This window comes from Dicentrarchus labrax, unplaced genomic scaffold (genome assembly GCF_905237075.1).
Source record: "Dicentrarchus labrax unplaced genomic scaffold, dlabrax2021, whole genome shotgun sequence".
Classification (NCBI taxonomy): domain Eukaryota; kingdom Metazoa; phylum Chordata; class Actinopteri; family Moronidae; genus Dicentrarchus; species Dicentrarchus labrax.
The window spans coordinates 15,630,456-15,653,317 of NW_026136708.1; the positions used below are offsets into that span (position 1 = coordinate 15,630,456).

General features: G+C 40.8%; 2 protein-coding genes across 2 annotated transcripts; one reads left to right on the top strand and one right to left on the bottom strand.

Moving 5' to 3' along the window:
• The first annotated feature begins 2,289 nt into the window (after positions 1 to 2,289).
• hsp90ab1 (heat shock protein 90, alpha (cytosolic), class B member 1) lies at positions 2,290 to 9,976 on the top strand. The gene is made up of 12 exons (XM_051409352.1): positions 2,290 to 2,430; positions 3,625 to 3,768; positions 3,938 to 4,144; positions 4,562 to 4,721; positions 4,999 to 5,132; positions 5,224 to 5,529; positions 5,634 to 5,799; positions 5,930 to 6,120; positions 7,831 to 7,978; positions 8,147 to 8,415; positions 8,990 to 9,323; positions 9,421 to 9,976. The coding sequence occupies exons 2-12, from the start codon at positions 3,625 to 3,627 to the stop codon at positions 9,537 to 9,539; spliced, it is 2,178 nt and encodes a 725-aa protein (XP_051265312.1). The 5' UTR covers positions 2,290 to 2,430; the 3' UTR covers positions 9,540 to 9,976.
• Positions 9,977 to 16,180: 6,204 nt separating this feature from the next.
• On the bottom strand, positions 16,181 to 21,644 carry slc35b2 (solute carrier family 35 member B2). The gene is made up of 4 exons (XM_051409356.1): positions 21,378 to 21,644; positions 19,487 to 19,674; positions 19,205 to 19,365; positions 16,181 to 18,257 (listed from the first exon to the last, which is right to left on the bottom strand). The coding sequence occupies exons 1-4, from the start codon at positions 21,395 to 21,397 to the stop codon at positions 17,325 to 17,327; spliced, it is 1,302 nt and encodes a 433-aa protein (XP_051265316.1). The 5' UTR covers positions 21,398 to 21,644; the 3' UTR covers positions 16,181 to 17,324.
• Between the last annotated feature and the right edge of the window lie 1,218 nt (positions 21,645 to 22,862).

Below are 22,862 nucleotides of genomic sequence, written 5' to 3' on the forward strand. Positions count from 1 at the left end.
TGGAAAATATGGTAGAGCAACGGCAGCAACTGGCACTACTAGTTTTTATTGGTTTGTTTGTTTTGATTCGTTAACACTGTTTATTCGGTGCAAATAACAAGAACAAACAATGTATCCTACCTCCGAGACACTGACAATAATGTCTAACAGGCAAAACGAAGTAGCAGTACCGATATAAATATACTAAAATAATAAAACTTACTTTTAATTTAATTTAAAAAAATAATATAAATAAAAAGGTACAACTGGTTATATTATGTATAGCACATTAGTAACTTATATAACTACTATAATAATGATTGTATTATTTATTCTAGCTAGTATTATTAGTAGTATTAGTATAGTAGGATTATTAAAGTATTTCTGATTCTTATTCTGATTCTGTATGCTGTTAATATGTTCGACAACTGATTTCCTCCAGAAAGTGTGACAATTTCAATCTTTTTAGTTTTAATTGAAAACTCTCATTAGTGAGGGATTAGGAACAACACCAAAAACAGCTCATAAATACCACTGATTCATTCATTAACTGATGTAACTAAGTAATCAGCTCAGTGCCTCTGTCCTTTTAGGAGTCTAAACTTTAAGGCTTGGCTTGAAGCTTGTCACCCTGGAGGAGGTGGTGGAGGAGAGGATGCTGGCAAAACTGCTGGCAATCATGGACAATCCCTTCCTCACCCCCTCCACACAACACTGGACAAGCTAAACAATAACAAAAACAATATATAAGATCTATTGTATGTATATCTTCTTGTATAGTTGTATAGTAAGTATCTAGTATACATATGTTATATATCATATCATATCTTGTGTGTATATATATGTGTACATATTATATAGTGTATATATATATATTACTGTATGTATGTATGTATGCACACCTTGCACAGGCTGAATATATGACACATGTTTACATCATATCAATATTAATGTATAATATCTATGTGTATACATGTATATCTGTCCAGTCATCATATTATATACACATATTGTTATTATATTCTTATAAATATTATTAATATTATCATTACGTACTGTTATTATTATATACTGTTATTAACAATAACACTACCATCATGTCATCAGAACTATTACCACCATCTTGCAACTACAACTCTTTATACCTTACCTACCTATTTATCTTTTTTTTATCTTTTCTATCTAAGTATTTTATTGTATTGCTGTATTTTATTGTATTGCTGTATTTTATTGTATTGCTGTATTTTATTCTGTTGTTGTATTTTATTGTATTTTAATGTACCTGGCTGCTATGACGACCCAATTTCCCTCTGGGGATGAATAAAGTCTATCTAGCTATCAATCTATCTAAACATATGAGCTCAGATATCCAGGCTTTAAAATAATTTACATTATTATTCAATAATTGTATTTCCCTGCCGATCACTACAATCCTGGCAGTATCTATACGTTTTATTTTAATACAAACACAATCACCCGTCCATGCTGAACCCCATTTATACTGCATGTACGTTATTTATGCTACAGAACGTTGAGGTGGCCGGTTACCATGGCGCTTCTGTTGTAGCCACTGGCTCCCTGTGACAGCAGCTGTGTCGCGAGGGGCTGCGTCTGACAAGCCGTGACGTCACTTTAGGCGGGTTTTTCATGGAAAGTGCTAGAAGAAACGAAGCACACCCTCCCGGTTTTTAAATATTCTTCCCTCAGATTAAAAAGGTCCTCGCTTTTTTTGCTATAAACTAAGCGGTGTACGTGTGATTTTTGATCGATTAGATGTCTTATGTTGATGCGGATATTTCTACCTCGACAGCATACAGCGGCAGATACGAAAACTTGTCCGTCTTGAAAAATGTGGACTATGTGTATCATCTAGTACTATTCTTTTAGACATAAAGGGCCACAAGGGGGCATCAATGTTGCGCTGGGCGATTGACTTTTAGTTGTTATTGCTGTATTTCAATACGCTTTATTCTTTCCCAAGGTACAAGGTTACCTTTAACACCAGGTGCGTTGTGAATGAAGACTCTCACCAAATTATATTGGTCTTGTAAGGAAGACATATAACACATTTAGACGTTTATTATCATTTCCAACATTTATTCGAGATTTATTGTACTGGCATTTAATACATTGCTGTCAATTGCAGTATGTCAAGCTTACTTGGTTGTATCAATACTTCTGTTTATTCACTACCTCTTTAAACGCTCATGCAAACCCTCGAGTTTATCATTTTATTTGTTTTCTTGAATGAAATTGCTATTTTCTGTGATCCTAACTGATTTTAGTGGTGGATGGTGCACCGCGGATGGATACGGCCGCACACTGAAACGACTGTGTATAAAGATTCCGGTCTATTAAAAGGAAGTCCCTTTCCATTTCCCTGCGTCAGAGAGCAGAAGGGACAAGATATTGGTTGCATTTTATTCAAGATAAGTCAACGGAATAAACAAGGTACGTACAATAGTGTTTTGCTCGCACGTTGAACACCTTATCCTGCTTTAATAATTGCGTTTTGTGAACCCATCACCGCGCTATGGTTGGATGTATCCACGGTGAAAGCTCATGAGTCACGACGACAACCTTAGCATCATAACCGTCTCGTGGGCTACAGTTAGCACACTAACGTCTGTTCGAGTAACGGTTGCGTAATATTTAATCCTTTTTAAAAACACGAGAGATTTTTATTTTATTTATTTTATTTTTTTTTCGTGTCCTAGCCGATCATTTGTGATGCTGAGCGGCGTGAATGCGGCACCGTGCCGCACTGTTAGGCCAAGGGCTCCGGTTGCACCAAGGCAGGTGTGGTGAAGATGACAACGCCGACTCGGTTTATATAACGGACCCAACCGGGTGAACGATATTCGGCCGACCTTGCGTGGCCAGAGCACCGAGCAGGAGCATCCAGTCAAATCCCTTTTACCACCTTTTTTAAACTCATACCATTAAGTAAATATACGGTTATTAATGTAACGGTTGATTCGGACTAGTTTAGTGTCATTGTATGTTAAACTGTTCCGCAGCTACTAATAAAACCGATGTGGTTGTTGATGGCATATGTCGCTTCTGATGTTCGGCTGTAACGTTACGATTTAATGACAAGTCATTGTTGTGGCTTTTTTTTTTTTTTTTTTTTTTCCTCGTCGGCTCATGTGATAATATTGCTTTGTATTAATGCCAGGTTGAGTCGCCATCCACTGGTTTTTTTTATGGTTATAAAGGTTTTAATCGCAACTGATAAACTGTCGCATTTCCAAACGGTATCCTTATTTTCGTCTGTAGTCGTCCTTTAGCACGTGTTTGCGGAGTCCATTGTCTGTCGGTCGACGCCATGTTGGTTAACGGCTACTTCCGCCGATTTTGGTAACATGATGGCAGCTATCCAATTGTACGAAACCGGCTTGACGACGTGTTCAATAATGATTAAGTTTTATGGCTGACGAAACCGAAAGAGTTAGCTGATAGAAGTGGAATAAATATCGAATCAAAAATATGCCATTTTAACGCTTCAATATCTTGAATAGTCTCTATTGAGTCATTGTTTTGTTTAATCATCCCCTAAAATGTACAATTTGTTTTTGCCAGCCATTTCCACCATTTAAACTGAAAACTGTTTGCTAAAAGCCATTTTTCCCCCCTCTTGTGTAGATGCCTGAAGAAATGCACCAAGAGGAGGAGGCTGAGACCTTTGCCTTCCAGGCAGAGATCGCTCAGCTGATGTCCCTGATTATCAACACCTTCTATTCCAACAAAGAGATCTTCCTCAGGGAGTTGATCTCCAATGCCTCTGATGTAAGTCTGCAGGAGCTCTCCTTAGTAGTTCATGCTACACAATAATTTAGCTGTTAGGTCATTTAATATTAATACTAGTGGTAGTGCATCAAATTGATTTTTAGCACCATGCATGCTTTAATGTTTCCCGTAATCCTAATGTATTTTGATGGCTTTTTTTTTTAAACAGGCTTTGGACAAAATTCGCTATGAAAGCCTGACTGAGCCCACCAAGATGGACAGTGGCAAGGAGCTGAAAATTGACATCATCCCCAACAAAGCTGACCGCACCCTGACCCTGATCGACACTGGAATTGGCATGACCAAAGCTGACCTGATTAACAACCTGGGTACCATCGCCAAGTCTGGCACCAAGGCCTTCATGGAGGCCCTGCAGGTACTACAGTTGAACAGTCTACATTGCAGGATGTGGAAAATGATTGGAAATGGTACAGAAGACAAGACCACTTTGATGTAACCATATAGTACATACAGTTTCACTTGCAATGCAAAGAACATGGATAACTGATCAGTGTGGTTTTTTTGGGGGTTTTTTTGGTCCTTATACATTGGGTTTTTCTGCAGATCAATACTTGCATTGAATTACCATTTAGGTAAATTTATCTTTTTGAATTGAATTAACATCTGTAGCCTTTTTTAAATTTGTCATACTGTAACTTTCACACACTATCTGAACCAAATACTGGCAGGTGCAATCAAATAATTGTTCACAGCCATAGTGTGTTCCAGACTACTTTGACTGCTATATCTTTAAAGTTGTGAGTGAATAATTTCAAATGTTTGATCTCTCTAGGCTGGAGCTGATATTTCCATGATTGGTCAGTTTGGTGTGGGTTTCTACTCTGCCTACCTTGTTGCCGAGAAGGTGGTTGTCATCACCAAACACAATGATGATGAGCAGTACGCCTGGGAGTCCTCAGCCGGAGGTTCTTTCACAGTCAAGGTCGACACCGGTAAGTATTCTGGCACCATTACAGAATCAAAGCAGTGCAACATTTGACAGTTTACATAGGATTATGACATGCTAGTGTCATAATCACACCTGGCACCTTGTCAGCATCAATGGTGGAACTTTATTTGCCGTTACCTACTTCCTTAGGATAACCTTTGGCATTCATTAACTGCAAAGGGATGACACTGAATCCTTTAGTGACTTAAAACCTATTAGACTTGTATGAATATTAAATTTTCTTTGGGCGAAGTGTGCTCATGGCTGTATTCTGTTCACAGGGGAGCCCATGGGCCGTGGAACAAAGATCGTCCTGCACCTGAAGGAGGACCAGACAGAGTACATTGAGGAGAAGAGGGTCAAGGAAATTGTCAAGAAGCACTCTCAGTTCATTGGCTACCCCATCACCCTGTTTGTAAGTATTGAATTTGACTTTTTTAGTTTTGGCTAGTTTTTGAACGGTTTGCATGTCAGTGAAGTTGAACTCGAGTCATTTTGGTTTTCAGGTGGAGAAGGAGCGTGACAAGGAGATCAGCGACGACGAGGCAGAGGAGGAAAAACCAGAGAAGGAGGAGAAAGAGGACGGTGAGGACAAGCCAAAGATCGAGGATGTGGGCTCAGATGATGAGGAGGACTCCAAAGACAAGGACAAGAAGAAGACTAAGAAGATCAAGGAGAAGTACATCGACCAGGAGGAGCTGAACAAGACCAAGCCCATCTGGACCAGGAACCCCGATGACATCACAAACGAGGAGTATGGCGAGTTCTACAAGAGTCTGACCAACGACTGGGAGGATCACCTGGCTGTCAAGGTACACAGCACAATGCAGAAGCAGCTGTTGTATGTTGATGTCTCAGCCAGCACTGTAGCTTAAAATAACAAGTAAAACTAACGTGAAATCCTTCCCCATTACAGCACTTCTCGGTGGAGGGCCAGCTCGAGTTCCGGGCCCTGCTCTTTATTCCCCGCCGTGCACCTTTCGACCTCTTTGAGAACAAGAAAAAGAAGAATAACATCAAGCTGTACGTCAGGAGAGTCTTTATCATGGACAACTGTGAAGAGCTCATCCCAGAGTACCTCAGTAAGTTGACTTAACCCAGCATTTCACTGAAGCAGTTACTTCACCTACACCACTGTTCTGATGGTGATACAAAGGCTTAATGAAGGGGTCAGATTGGTTCCAATAAGCTGTATTTTGTGTTAATCTCCAGACTTTGTCCGTGGTGTGGTGGACTCTGAGGATCTGCCCCTCAACATCTCCAGAGAAATGCTGCAGCAGAGCAAGATCTTGAAGGTCATTCGCAAAAATATCGTCAAGAAGTGTCTCGAGCTCTTCGCCGAACTGGCTGAGGACAAGGAGAACTACAAAAAGTTCTATGAAGGGTTCTCCAAGAACATCAAGGTATCTAAAATAAGCACATTGCTGCCTTGATTTTTTTTATTTTTTTTTGTTAAGCTTTTTAATGAAAGTTCCCTTTTTTATATTGCACTCCTTTGTCTTCAGTGCATCTCCATGGATTCATAAGGTTTACCTTTTTTATTCTTTAATCCAGTCGTTGCTGTATCCTCTAGCTTTCCAAGGCAGTGTAGACATTTTAAGATGCACTACAAAGCTGACTAATAGTCTGTAGAAGTACATAATCTCATGTAGTTATGCATTGCTTAGTTAAGTGTACTACACATGGTACAGTGCTTATGGGCTGTAGACTAGTCACTTCGTGCTGTAGAGAAGTCACTTATGCTTCATGATGAGTAAATATTTTCCTGTTTGAGTATCGTTTTTGGGTCCACGAGGGCTGTACTACAAAGCAAGCTAACTGGCTTATCCAGAAGTAGCCCTGTGGTCAGGTGCAACTTCCAGGTTAACCTGTACTACAAAAGGAGTAAGTTTTTACCCCAGGTATGTTGTCATGGCAGTTAACACTCATTGCTAAACTGCTCCAAGCAGGTTATCTTCATGGTTAACTCGATTTGGAAGAAATTGGCGGAGGGCGAGGGTGTTCAGGGACCATCAGAATCCTCTAGTTTCCCCCTGATGATCTAATATCAATTCTCATCTGCGGGAATTAAGTATCTATACTAACTTGTAGGTCCAGAATTAATTTATGTTCCCATTTTAATTGTAAAGATCAAAGTGGCTTTTTGTGGTTGCAGGTAATTCACAATATACACATTCTCTTTAATATACATAGACTAGGCCTATACACAGAACACAGAAGGTGACTGACTGTACTCTTTTAACAGCATTACATTCACACCCTTCACCTTCAGCCTTGGTGCTTTAGGGAGTAGATTTTAATTTGTGGCTTAAAGTTCTCAAACACCATGTCTGACTTCAGGCATAGAGCAGTTTTAAATTCATATAATACTAAAATACATTGTACACATCTCCCGGATAATGTTTCAGGCTCACTTTCTTGCCTTAATCCCAGTCAATTGATTAATGGGTCTATTTGGTATCTTTTCCTTAATGTACCACTTTAATCTTGGAAACTCAACCGCAGTCGTATTCAATCACAAATAAGCGTGTAAGAGAAATGGAGAACCTACATAAACACTAATGTTATGAATTTATTGTCGCTGCCAACAATTCTCCCTGTCGTTCTTGGTCCTGATTAGAGTGGGATTAGGCCACTAGCCTTTTTTTTTGTTTGTTTTTTTCTGGGAGAAATGTGGCGCATAAGCCATTTAGGAAAAACCTGTGCTGCAGAACATGCCCCTTTTTCATGGAAACGCGCACGATCTCAGATTAAGTTGACGCCGACTCAAGTAATATCTTAATTACTGTCACAGTACCGTTTAACACCAGTGTTGGCAATCAGTTTGTCAACTAAGTATGTTCAACTCCCTTCGTAGTACAGCCCTCTGGCTTTACTGAGCCTAACCGTGGTTTTCTTGGATAAAAATTAACGGGAAGATGGTATCTTGGATTCTACTAAGAGAATATTCACTTGGAAGAGATGAGTTTAATTACAAGACAATCACACACAAGATGAACAGTTGTATTTAATAAGTCGTGTCCAAAAAATTCTAATGTGGAGATCTTTGCTACAGGTGTGTGTGGGGATTGTTTTGACTGAGCATGTAATCACAATTCATTATCTGTCTGTAGCTGGGCATCCATGAGGACTCCCAGAACCGCAAGAAGCTATCTGAGCTGCTGCGCTACCACAGCTCCCAGTCTGGAGATGAGACAACCTCCCTCACAGAGTACCTGACCCGCATGAAGGAAAACCAGAAGTCCATCTACTACATCACTGGTGAGTTTGAGTTTTTCCTGATAAACCCTTTTATATTTAGATCTATCTTTAAGTAGATTTAAATATAAAATTGCTGTACACCTAAACATAACAAATATTTAGTGGTTTACTTATAAGCAAATGTTAAATCTGTGCTAATTGTAATGCTGAATGTTTATTTCTCTTCAGGTGAGAGCAAGGATCAGGTGGCCAACTCCGCCTTCGTCGAGCGCGTCCGCAAGCGTGGCTTCGAGGTCCTGTACATGACAGAGCCCATTGACGAATACTGTGTCCAGCAGTTGAAGGAGTTTGATGGCAAGAGCCTGGTCTCTGTCACCAAAGAGGGTCTGGAGCTGCCAGAAGATGAGGAGGAGAAGAAAAAGATGGAGGAGGATAAGGCCAAATTTGAGAGCCTCTGCAAGCTCATGAAGGAGATCCTTGACAAGAAAGTGGAGAAGGTCAGTGATCTAATGAGCTGAGAATTCATGTTGACATCAGTTTCCCTTCATACCTTTTAGGATTTAGGTTCTTAAGAATTCACAACTACAGTTGACAGTGTTTTGTTTGGTAACAGGTGTCCTAAATGGTCCTAACTTGTATTCTGGTGAGTTTTTATAAAGGTGTAAGGAGGCCCCTTAAATCCTTGTGTGAATGAGTTTTTGACAGGTGTGTTTTGGTACCAAATGATTGTGCATATCTGAAGTGTAGAACCATAGCAAATGTCCCCGAGTGTGATCTAACAGTTGCCCGTTTTTTGACAGTTTCGTTTAACAGAATGTGAAATTGACATGAGCTGAAGTTTATCCGGTTGGTCTAAATATATTGACCAGAATGTGCGTGTAATGTGTTGTGGAATTGGCAAACCAACAGTAGCCTTGGACGTGCTGGTGTGTTGAGCATTTCTAACAGGACTGTTCTGCATGCTTTATTAACTTAAACTTTAAAATGTGTCAGCCTGCCATTCAGACACTGTCCATATTGTGTTTTTTTTTTTTTAAGTCTTAATGTCCTCTGTCCAATGGTCTGTACCAGGTGACAGTGTCCAACAGACTGGTGTCTTCACCCTGCTGCATTGTGACGAGCACTTACGGCTGGACGGCCAACATGGAGAGGATCATGAAGGCCCAGGCACTCAGGGACAACTCCACCATGGGATACATGATGGCTAAGAAGCACCTGGAGATCAACCCTGACCACCCCATCGTGGAGACTCTCAGGCAGAAGGCAGATGCTGACAAGAACGACAAGGCTGTGAAGGACCTCGTCATCCTCCTCTTCGAAACCGCCCTGCTGTCCTCAGGCTTCTCCCTGGACGACCCACAGACCCACTCCAACCGCATCTACAGAATGATCAAACTCGGACTGGGTAAGGAGACGCTGCAGATTAAAATATAATTTTTTTTTTTTTTTTTCTTTACGCGATTGTCAGTTGTCTTTATCTAACGTAATCCTTGTATCTCTAGGTATCGATGACGACGATGTCCCCACAGAGGAGGCCACCTCTACAGCCGTCCCAGATGAGATCCCTCCCCTAGAAGGAGACGGTGAAGATGATGCTTCGCGCATGGAAGAAGTTGATTAAACCAACCCCCCCTCCCAGATTTCTAACACTTTAGCCTCACTTTTCAATTGTTCATCCTTTAAAACTGCAGTAACTGCAAAACAAATAGTCATTCATGTTGTGTGGTGGACCAGTGTTGCTCTCGTGTTTAGAGCATTACTCTGCAAGACCTTTTTAAGAAAAGCAGTTTTGGTTTTTGCGTTCATGGTGACAGCACATATGTTTTAACGAGTACCCTGTTGCACTGAGTTTTAAATGTTGGAGTGGTAAATGTGTGAACATGGGAATGGTACATTCCATTATCAGATCAGGTCTGGTGGAGGGTTTGGGGACGTTCTGCTCATGTGCAACACTGCACGCTGCATGGAGAGAGAGGACTGTATGATTCCTTTGCCTGAGTCCAGGCTTGTCTGTATTCCAAGTCTTGTTTTGCAAAAAATTAAAGATGTAATACCTTATGTTTTTGTCTTTGTTCTATTTATGGCTTTAAATCAGTGTTTTCATATAAACAAAAGTATATGAAGTCTTTGGGATGTTTGGACTTGAAGCTTGTAGGACTGAATAACTTAAGGTGACCACTAGATGGGGACATGCTCCATAAGTTACAATTAGTATCACAAGTGACCTTTTTATGTAAAGTCCTTACAGAAATGTCCCTCTATATTTATATCAGGTGGAGAAAGTTGTGTTCAAATTCCATACAAAACACTAAAGCAAAGTGATTCACACTGCAAAAGTGACCATTTGGCCACTATTTTAATGCAACTGCACTTGTGTAGTACATACCTTGTCGAACTAGTATGTAATTGGGTCACAATTCATTGGTAAAAAGTCATGTTGCATATAACAGTTCCAAACCCTAGTTAATATTTGGAAGTATAACTACTATGCCTCTGCAATAAAAAATAAGTGACTATTGGCATATGTCACTACATTTTCTCCACTGGAAGTGAACCCTAGAGGGCACTGCATTGCATTTTTGCATCACACATTTTCTCCACAAGAAGGTCACATCACTGGGCAACCATAGAGGGCACTCAATCATGTCTTTCTGCCCCAGAGGCATCCAAGAGGGCATGAATGCAATCCCATGACAGCAGAGCGATCTAAGCCAGATGAGGAAGGCAAGTCCCTTTTTATATAGTCCCAAATTCACATTTGCCTCAAAGAGCTTTACAATTTACAACACCCTCTTATCCTTAGATTGTTAGTTTATGTAAGGCAGTGGTTCTCTGCAGTGGCTCTATGCCCTACAGTGGATGACCAGGGAAAAGAGATGGAGTGAAACCAAGTTAAAGCAATGTGATTTATGAGAAATACCTCTTTTATTAGTTTCTTACCCTAGCATTGATAAAAAAAAAAAAAGTGGGGTGTGAATGTTTTTGACCTCTGAAGGTGGGCGTGCCAGAAAAGGTTTGAGAACCATTAGTGTAAAGGGGAAAAGCTCTGCCAAAATAACCTTTAAATGGATCTTAAGAAACCTTATGATTATACTATTTAATATTACACGTGGTAAAGATGTGCCAAAAGTTGTGTGAAGCCTAGAATAAATGTCAAATAATGTGTTAACCTCTTATTTCTTCTTGACCAAACAGAGAGCAGCTGCTGAATCATGCCTTATACCGCATTGTGCCTCCATTGTCAGGCCCCACTGGCTTCAGAGGAAGTTTAATCTGAATTATGTGTGACATTAGAATCTGGTGTCATGTAAACCTGCTACACAGCTGTCACACATCTTATCAGGGGAAAAAATTGTTTTGAGTGAAGTGTTACCAGCACCCTGTGACTAAAGCAAAACGTCACACAGTAAATTAGTTAATAAAGAAGGAAAAAATGGTCAAGAATCTTTACTTTGTTAATCACAAGAGCACGTGGACGGAATCAGATTGTAAAATAAAGCCATAAACTGGATACGCGGGGTTTCTTGAAAGTGTGAGGCATCATCAGCTGAACTCTTTGGGGGAAATGTAAAGTAAGTAGTTTTCCTGGAAGTCAGGTGTTTTGTTCAAACTTTGAGGGGGCGGCAGCAGCTTTTCTGCTTTCATCAGTAAAAACAGTGAAGCGTGGGTGTCTGTCCCTCCTGAGCACTCACTCACACACTTGCTCCAGTCAGAGCGATAGTGGGGAACTTCAGCTGTGTCATTCAGAAACAGGCTGAAGGCTACAGTGTTTTTGTGACACCTAACGCCTTCATTTGACCACCTTCTTAATCTGCTGCTGCTGCTGCTTAGTATTATGGAAGAAAATGTAACAAGTTATATTCATTGAGTTATGAGTACTCACTACATTATGGAAATTAATGCAAAAAATAATGACATGTAAAACATTTCTTTTTTTACTCTGCTTGGTCCAGGTGGGCATTGTCACACTGAAACAGAAATTTTGACCACAAGGTTGAAAACACTCTATTGTATGAAAAAAACGTATTTATATCAAGCTCCAAAGTTCATTTGACATAAAACATTTTGGCCAACATGGATGATAAGTCCTTAAATCTTTATTTTTTGTGACAACTGGACAGGTTGCCAGCTTCTAATAAAGAACTGATAAAAAACTCCAGAACAGCTACTAAATGGAGTCTGTTTTGTCAATCATTGTGTTTTTTTGGGTACAGAAGTGTCCACATGCATACTTTAGGCCATATATTGTAAGTTTAATTGCTACCAACGCTATTATAATATAAAAAAAAATGATATAAATGTAAGTTTTAAAAAAGAAAACACTCATTGACCTAAATTACTAAATTGTGCCTTTTAAGAACGAGGCACTGATGCAACCTTTGGTGGTTACAATGCTGATTAGACACAGGATGCTGTTGTCTCTCAAGTGTCCGAACATTGAGGATGTACCTCCATCGAGTGTAACAGACTGTTATCCTCTAATTATGTAACTGATTGTTGTGCGATAGCGTTTTCATACGTTGACTCGATATTGAGATTACTGATATTGTTATCTGCAGTGAATTAAAATTTAAGAGTAACTGAGGAGACTCGTTTAATCAAAGGTTGTAGATAAGTGTTTTATAGAATATTGGGTCTAGATTAAAAAAAAAGAAAAGGAAAATGCTAATTAAACATGCAGAACATATCCTGATTGGTGACTGTAAAGAGCTGCTTGAGTTTGTAGAAGGGGCCCCAGTCGGGTTCAGCTGGTGGAACCTTCCTGGTTAAGTTCAAGAGTCAGCGCAGGTTTCCCTCACGAAGTTGAAAGGTACTTCTGCTCGGTCTTCTTTCAACAAAAGACTTCCTGTGGAAACATTTGACTCCCTTGTGTAAATCAAACCACAAATGCTGACTGCATTAATTGAGGGGGCGGGTTGGGGGGGGGTTCCTGGTTTTTGAGTGGGCTGGGGCGTTAACATTTGCTCGCAGTGTTACTGTTCTTGTGACCTTTGTAACCAGTCATCGCTTTTCTCTGTATTGTGGAACTCGCTCCACTGCACGCTGTCAGTGCAGAAATGCCAAGAATTCTGCTTAAAACAAGTTGACTGGAAGACTGCATGCCCTACTTAGAAAGAGTTCCTGTTTGGTCTCGCTGACTTGTTCCTTCGGCTGCATAAATGCTGGGTTTAGATTCTGGACCAATTTAACAAAATGTGTATATATATGCCTGTCTCTATGTGTCTCATGCGGACGTCAGTGAATAGATACTTTAATTGGTGCCTCAGCGATGATAACAGGCCACCACTGAGAAGTGCGGCTTCTGTATCACTGAAGAATCTGCAGATAACATTAGACACAAAGGTGTAGCTTGACATAACAGTATATGCTGCAACCACAGGATCCTGCAGGTCGGTTGCAAAGTGGCGCAATTAAGTTTCCATGACGTTTATAATGCCAGTTGCCAGAGAAAACACAACTACTACTCATGATCTGAAACATTTTTGTTACACACATTAAACATAGCGTTACTTCTCATTTTTGACTTGCACTTGGTAAATACAAGAGACAGGAACAGGATTAACACCCACACTGAGTAGGAAGGAAGCAAGATGTGCAGATAAAATGCCTACACAAGAAATAAAACCTTCTATCATGAAGTATAAAACCCACAAAAATGATAACCTTTATGACTAGGTGTAAGAGAGTGGAGCATCACACATGGTCTCTCACACTGTTTGTGTTCCACACGTACAGTAAAGGAGTGCAAGGTGTTGGCCTAAAGGTTAGAGAGGCTGCTTTGTAGTAAAACAAAAAGGAAGCTGCTAGTTCAGGTCCAATTTAAAGGAAAAGTTATACATTTGGGGAAATATGCTTATTCCGTTTCTTTTTTATTTAAGATTTACACCTCTCCTGTGTCTGTGCGGTAAATAGGAAGCCACAGACAGCAGCTGGCTAACTTAGCTTAGCACAAAGACTGGAAAAAGGGGGATAGTTAGCCTAGATAACAATATCTATTCTCAGCATCTATAAATCTCACTATACAGCCCTCTTTCACAACAGCCATGTTGATATGAAATAGTATGGTAAACACAGATGTTATCATTGATACTAGGTTTTGTTTCAGGTCAAACAGAGTCGGGCTGCTGTTATTGTGCATGTTGGCACAAATGAACACAGAACCTTAATTAGTATCACTGGTAACACCCGTCTGTCTACATGAAAAAGGTCTACTGACACACTGTACCGCATTTGTTTAATCCATACAAAAAGTGTGCGCTGGACTATTGCCAATAAGTAGTCCGGCACATAACCTTAAATTTTCAGCCTGACCCTTGTTTTTGGACAGTCAGCAGATTGTGTTTGCTCTGGACAGAACCCGGCTATCTGCTTCCAGTCTTTGTTCTAATATGCCTAATTTTTACTGTAAAGACATGAAAGTAAGAAAGCAGGAAAAGAAAATATGCGCATTAACCATATCTTTTCCTTTTAAAGGCTTCTATGCATCCCTGACAAAGCCAGGCACCCTCTTCCAGTTCAGCTGCTCTGTGAAGCGTGAACAGAATATCTGATTGTTTCGGGAAGCTCCCGAGTGATTCCGGGCATTGCGAAAAACAGTCAGATACTCATGCCGGCTAATAAAAGTTACAATACAAAACTCAACCTGTGGCATTACTGCAGTCAGAGCGAGAGCCCAGAGTGACTGGCTGGGGGCTGAAATCAGAGGTCTGCATGTCTGTGGCCTCTTTCACCCCCCGTCCTCTCCTGTTTGTCATTTGCATTATTGAAAAGAGGACTGGAGACGTTGACATTGTGACGCACTACTTCAAACTGGGGTGTAGGACGTTGTGAAATGAGAGGTGCGGGGAAATTCCCCCACTGAGCAGCTGTGAGACTGATAAACCAGGGGGAAATGTTTTCTCGCACTTCACAGTCAAACACGGTCTTCAGTTTGATGTTCAGTGAATCATAATAGTGGTCTGGTTTATGAATCAGTGTAGAAGGCAAAGAGCAGCCCAGCCGATGTCTGTTTCGAAATTAACATCTACTGTCCTTTTTTTAGATGCGACTGGAGAGAGTGGAAGGAATATGGAGAGATGGTAGAGAGCAAGAGAATTAAATTGCTAATTTAATGTGATTTGAACTGAAAATCTACAAGTAATGGCACTGGAGTATCTCCTGATACATGACAGCTGCAGACAACTTTGATCAGGACAGAACCAGGTTGCTTAAGTGTATATACTCACCATTAAAACATATGCAGATGACACTCATCTCTATATAGCTGTTCATCTTGTTGACCAAAGCTCCTTTTACTCCCTTGAAAACTGCATTTTTGACAGCAATTATAACACAAATGTTCCAACATCTCAGCACATTACACCTCAAGGAATCCTGGTGCTTTAATCGACTTTGATTTAACTTTCCAGCCATTATAAGGAGCAGTGGCAGTGGTGGACCAGTTGTGATAAATCTATGGTGAAACAGTTTAGTCAAGGTTAGGATTAGCACCCTAGAGGGCACTTTATTGTGTTTTGTCCACTGGAAAGGAACCCTAGAGGCCACATTGTGTTTGTATTGTGTTTTATCTATCTAATATCTAATTTCTCCTAAGGGGGATCAATAAAGGAACATCTTATCTTAGAGAGAACCCTATGCATGCTTTTATTAGAAGTAGGCTCAACACAGTAAATCAAGTACAGCTAAAATCCCTACTTCTATGCTGCGATCTCCAGCTACATTGGCGTCAACAGTCTGTTGGATCATCCCACTTTGATCCGAACTGAAATATCTCAACATCTATTGGATGGACTGCCCTAACATTTTGTACATACTTTCTTGGTCCAAGATAAATCCTAATGACTTCCCCTGCAGATCCCCTGACTTTTCATTTTGCACCACCATCAGGTCAATGCCCAATACATTGGTTTATCTGTCCAACAGTTTGGTTTCCTTCAATGTACCTATACAGCCAGAGCTGCCAGAATGACTGTGTATACTTTTGCAAAATGTATTATTACATAAGTTATATTATAGTTGTTTTTATAGCTTAATTTAGGATGTATTTTCTGTTAATAACTTTGTCTGCTCTTTTGCATAGTCATTAATCAAAATGAGTTGCATTTATTTTGTGTATGAAAACTGCTGCATAAATAAAGTTTATTATTTATATTCTTATTGTATTACCTGTGTTACATTACAACACAATAAGTTAGCACTGACCACGAGGCAAATCCTTTGGCACAATGTGAAACAGTCAAATCAAACCTCTTCACTTCATAATTTTAAGTTAATTTAATATGTTTTATTATTAATCCAGTAACCAGAAGAAATAGTAGAATGATAAAAACAAGGTACCAGTAACATTGCATTTCCCTTGTATGCATTCTGTTCTGCAACAGTATTTTCACATCCTTATGACAGCAATGAGCATCATCATCATCATCCATTCAGTATTCTTTCAAACATTCACATGTAACAGTAAAATACATGAAGCAGTCCTTTTACAAAAGTATACAACAGACAAGTTGGTTGGGAAAAAAAACAATGACATAATTGATATATTTACAAGGTTTTTAGCCCAATTTTAAAACATTAAGTAAAATCTGTGTGGAGAGAGCTAAAACAAATATTTAAAATAATGCGGTGCAAAAAATACCAACATCAGCATCTGCTTCAGTGGCTGTAAATTGTACAATTTGTAAGTAGTGCGCTCTTTATTATTCAAACCATAGTCTTACCACCCTCCATTACAGACCGTAGCCTCTGAAACATGTTAACAATAATAACAGTAAAATATGCACCATGTGTTCAGGCTATGGTTACAGCTTTACAAGATAAAATCCCACATTAAGACACATAAAAAGGCCCCTGCTCTCCAACATGGAGGACTGTGAGATAAGCATCTGGGTATTGTGACTGAAAGATACCTTAACCGACAAAGTCTTTACAGAAGGTGACAGTCTTGTTCAAATATTTGGGTTAGGTTAAGTAAGGGGCAATGTCATTAATGCTCGTAAATTAATGCTTAGCCATACAGCTCACATACATTTTTCATGGTCACAGTAACCGTTCATTGGCTGCACAAGCCACGGTTTAGGAAAACAATATTCTACTGCTAAACTGTGAATGAGGTGAGGAGGCAGTTTGCACGGTTTATGGTTTGGGACTCGTGTATTAGACAATCTTACAGGCACTCAAAACGTCTGTGACTGCTCACCTGACAAATCACATGGACCCCTTAGGGGCATCTTGGTGTAAGAGTCAAAACTGCAGAATCCCTTTCTGTACCATTGCTGACAAAATAAAAAACAAATGAAAAGGAACCGTAAAAATGAAAACAAACAAAACAAACAGTTTCACAAATAGACAAAAAGCACCACAGAAAACGTGGTCTCAGTTCCCAGGTTGGTGCGACTTCTGAGTGTTACACCTTTTGTCCGACTGGCTGTGCTGGCCGCCGGCCTGACTTCATGCGGCTGCGTGCATACACCCGTAGGAAAAGTGCCAAGAAAACTACAGCAACACCAAAGCCACCTACTAAGGTGACGGCATGACCGTAGAGGAAACAGGAGAGGAGAATGGCAATGGCCTGCCGCAGGGTCATGATGATAGTGAAGACCGCAGCACCGAACTGGTTGATGGTGTAGAAGATGAAGAGCTGGCCGCATGCCGAGCACACGGACAGCAACACGGCATGAAAGGCAAACTCGGAGTGGCGTGTCATGAAGGCCAGAGAGTCGAAGAAGGCACCCTGCTCTAGCAGCGAGCCGACTGTGAAGAGGCAGGAGAACAGGTTAACCCCGAACATCATCTGCACTGACGACATCTTGTACTTGAACAGGTTATCCTGCCAGTTGGAGGTGAAGCTGTCGAAGACGATGTAGCCGATGAGGATGACGATCCCGCTGAAGGTGGTGACGGTAGACGGGTGCTTGCTGGGAGTGCTGGACAGCAGGAACATGCTGACACCCACTGAGATCAGCACTGCGGTGAAGTACTCCCAGTATTCGTAGCTCTTGTGGGAGACGATTTTACCCATGAGCATGACAGGAATGACTTTGGAGGCCTTGGCCAGGACTTGAGTGGGGAAACTGATGTACTTGAGGGCCTCGTACTGGCACCAGCTGCTCAGGATGTTGGAGAGCGAGGCGAAGGAGTACTTGTACATGGGTGCTCCGTGGCGAGGTTGCTTGAACAGCATGCACCACAGGCCTGACACGGTCAGAGCCAGGATACGGTTCATGAAGACCAAGAACTGAGAGTCCTTGAATTTCTCACCCTCGTCTTCTGGAGTTGTCGCTCCGTACGAACGCGTCATCACCCTCTCCTGCAGGACTCCCCATGTCAGGTACGATACCTAAGAATAAGAAAACTTTAGCTCTTCAGGGGTAGACTTCATGTTATACTTGATCTGAACACTGAAGTTGATTCCTGACTTTTGAGCTTAGATCATTTTGTTGCATTGGGTGGTTCAGCTTTCTTTTGGGTATTTCTATTCTATGTCACTATGATGGGTGATACATTTATTACATTCGAATTTACGCTTTGTAAAAATGGTTAAATCACAAAACTGAGATCTGAACTAAAAAATTTATAATGCAGGCATATAAATCGCAAGGACAGCATATCGCCCAGCTCTACATACAGTAGGTCTGGATTTATTTAAGTCTGTTCTACTGCAATACTCATATGCTATTTGTACCATAGGAAAGTTATTGGTCGTCATAATCACTCCCCCTTCTCCATACAGGCTGTGAAGCAGCACCTACTACATTATAATCAAGAAGGTATCTTAATCTTGGTAACTGCATGTTGGTTTATTGTGGGTGTTGTGTCCTGGCAACAATTTTACACGTAACTACCAGGATGTATGCCTCTGCCACTACTCTGCAAGGATCATCATCATTCCTTCTCCTATCTGGCTCCTTAGCTGCTCAATGTTCATGAGTCAGTCACTACCTTTGTGTGTCTGCTACTGGTGTGAGGCAGGTGGTGCTACAAAAAAACGCTAGAGCTGAGGGCCGAGATGTCTATCCTTTAATGTAGAGACTGATTTACATAGATGCTTACTGGTTTCTTACTAGCACCTCCCTTTATACAAACACCACTGAAGCTCTTCTAAAATAGCAAATAGCATGAGCTGGGAACAGACGGTGAGTGGAATCACACTTGAGTAAAATAAACATAAAAACACCCTCCCTAAAGTTGCACAAACAGAAAAAACATTGCATGACGGTATTACTGGGATTAGACCACAGGTAGCCTTGTGTATTTAATGACTGCATTTTCTGGAAGGATCCCCACCTGAAGTCCAGCAGCACAGAAGATTAATTTGATGACCTGTCTGACTGACGAGCCTGAATCCCCCTCGTTCCTGGGTGCAACTGACACGTCATCCAACAGGCCTGTTTTGGCCTCACTGCCAAACACACAGGTCTTTATCATAGGGAAGCAAATGCCACTACCTGAAAGAAAGGCAGAAAATAATGAATTAACTTCTTATCAAGGTGGTCAGGAACATCAGCTTTATCTTCTTTAACCAGCATACATTTACAAAAGAGATGTCAGTATCACACGAGCCCAAACCTGTTTCTAAGTAATTGGTGCGCTTGAAGTAGCTAATGAGGAGGTAGCCAGGGATGATGATGGTGGAGTATCCCAGCATGTTGACGAGGAAACGGAAGACCCAGACATCGTGCCAGCCTTCCAGGAGTGATGACTCTTCGGCAGCCACAGTGGAAGGGAAGAGAAGCAACACAAGTGCAGGCCAAACCCTACGGGGTAACACAGAATGGTACATCAGGCCACATTGTGAAGTACACAACAACAAATCACCCTGAAGACTACAATAATATATACTGTGTTTGACAAGCAAGGTATGTGTGTCTCTGCCGAGTATACAGGCAAAATGTGTGACAAGACAAATGTACTGTAGTGCTGCAGAGATGCCCAGGCCCCCAAATCTTGTTCTGTTAGTCACATCATCATAATTTAAAGGGTTTTTTTGGACTGGGACCCATCACTTGAACAGAGGAATGCAGTGTCATCTTGCTTCAAAACTGAGGCCTTGAAGCAGAAGCAACTGAAAAGCCAGACATTTTGCAATGAGATGAATAATTACGGTGAGAGTGAAAGGACTCAGGGGCCAAGATATCCAGACATTTCGCACCACAGTTTGATTTGGTTTTCACAAGCTGAGCAGTAAAACCCATCTTCATGTATACATGAACCTACCTACAGAAAAGAAGGTGTGGGGGATAGTTTGGATCACGTAAACCAACCTGTTCAACTAGCTGGGAAGAAATGAGATAAGCGTTGTAGCCCACATCCACATATACCTTAAGTAACATCGATGACTCATCACACCTGAAACCCTAGCTTCCTATGAAAAAGGTGTGCTCCTTGCTGTCGTGGCACAGAGTGTGTATCCCATTCAAAGTGGGGCTGGGCCTCCTCCCAGGGGGGCCTGTGAGCTGACTCACACAGAGCCTCTTTGTGTGGGACTCTGCTGTGGCCAGCCAGTAGCCCACTGCAGCAAGACCTGGGCTCTGAACAAGCAGCTTATTACATGGAGGAATGCACTGCGCTGACTGGGCAGCCAACCCACATGATGCTACACCACAGGCACAGAGAGAGAGAGAGAGAGAGAGAGAGAGAGAGAGAGAGCTGCCAACATGTACCTGAGAAGAGAACGAGTGCATGTGTCTCGTATGAGTATATGACAGCAGATTATGTGGGCTTAAACTGAAATAACACAGCAATCCCTAGTTAAAAGAGTGAATAAGGATGGCCTAATCCCTCAAATAAAGTGCTGGAAGGGTGTGGTGTGGACAAATTAATTTACATATTATTAAATATAATATTCAACCTATATTTATATAGGAAACACATCAGTGTAAAGGGAGGACTCTGGACTGGGTTTGCATCAAATTTAGTGACCCATTAGACTCTATTACCTATATAGGGATTTAAATACATCATATTATGTTAATACACGCAGTATTTTGATAAACAACAACAACAACAACATATGGCGTCCTCAGTAGTATTTAAAGATGTTAAAGCTCTCTAGACGATGCTGTAAACTTACACAGCTATCAAATTAAGTGACTCCATATCTAAAATATCTGAATATAATGAGGTCAGTTAATGTTATGTCACCCTTAAGGGAACAGCCATTTCTGTAAACACCTAACAAAACACAAAGTAAGACATAAAAACACTTTAGCATTCTTTAACAATATAAAAAAAAGGTAACTTAAAGCCCTATAACACTGGTTCATGTGCACAAAACATAAAAGAGTTTTACTTTAACCAGCAAGTTGTTTACACACACACACACACACACACACACACACACACACACACACACACACACACACACACACACACACACACACACAACCTAAAACTCGTCTTTAACATCACATATTGGTTTGTTTTTTTTTTCCCAGTTAGCTTCCTCTCAAAGCGTTACCTCCATGAAAAAGATGGCATTGTCCCTCCACACTCCTTGGCCCCGACACCTGGCGCAACACACCCGCCGACAGACTCAAACGTCCCCGCTGTAACAGAGCATGAAGCCGCACGGATCCGGCAGGTTAACGGCGTTTTAATAATTAGGGACCGTCTTCTCTTCGGACTAGCCGCCTTTAGCTTTGATATCTTCAACTTATCCTCAATGGCCGATGTGTTCACTTGAGCAGGAAAGGCAACCCCTCCGCTTTACGCGACACCAGAGGATGCCGGAGGCAGAGAACAGCGCCCTCCCGGCGGCCCTGCCCCTATCGGTGTGGAGGAGTAACTGCAAGGGCCGGGCGTGTTTATTGGTAGAGTATATTGGGTACACAAAAAGTGCTGTGCGTGATGCTTTAATACATTCAAGAAAGGAAATACAGCATAAAATTATGTGAGAAGAGTTAGAATAAATCAGATAAATAAAGACTAGGTAGATGATGATGTGAAGGTCACGTTTAAACTGTCCCTAAACTGATTTTATTTGCTCATATGTGAGTCGGATCTTGATTTTTCTACATGACAAATCAGCTGCAATCTGATATTTTCAATTCTGATTCAGATCACTTTCAGATACAAGTCAGATTTTTTTTTTGCAGTGTGACCTCAAGTGTGAATCATATCAGAATTCACATGACTTTTTTACATCACTCTCTCACAGACTTGACATTTTTCATGCGGGTCACTTCAGGACTGTGACCTGTTCACACCAGACTCTGATATGGGCCACATTTAAAAAAGTAATGTGAACAAAAAAAAAAAAGATCTAAGCAATAATTGTCTAAAAGATCTAAAAATAACAGAATTGAGCGTTAAGGCTGGCAGTATGGACGTAGCCATAGTGAGATAAAGCAGTAAAGCAAAGCTCAACGCTCCAGGAAAACTTGGGAGGATAAAGAGCAACTTTATTGAGAGACCAGCACTTCTTTGGCTCGTGGCCTGCACAAGTTCTCTCCATGCACCTTGGAAGAAGGTGAAGTTGTGATAGAAATCTACTCCAACTCTAAATGAAACTACCCAACCATTACTAGCTATAGGATTGAATTCTCATGCCTTAATTTAATGATAAAATAACATAATACACATAATAAATACAACAGTATGAAAGGGGCCATTCTGCATAATGAGTATTGTTACCGCACAGAGGACACTGTGAGGTGGAGTTAATAATGTTAACTATGGGTCTGTTTCATTTAATAGCTGACACATTAATTGGAACGCAGCCATCATTATTGTTGTTAATTACACTTGTGCTCTTGGCTGGCGACTTTGCTACAGCATGTTAAAGTTATAATATATTACAGCACTTCATATATAATGACACATTTACCTACTTTCGCTCTGTAATGATGGAAATTCAGACATTGTTGTCCAATTATGTTATTTCAAACTTACCTGAAAGCAACATTTGATCTGCATGGCAGTTTTATTAAACAAGAAAATGATT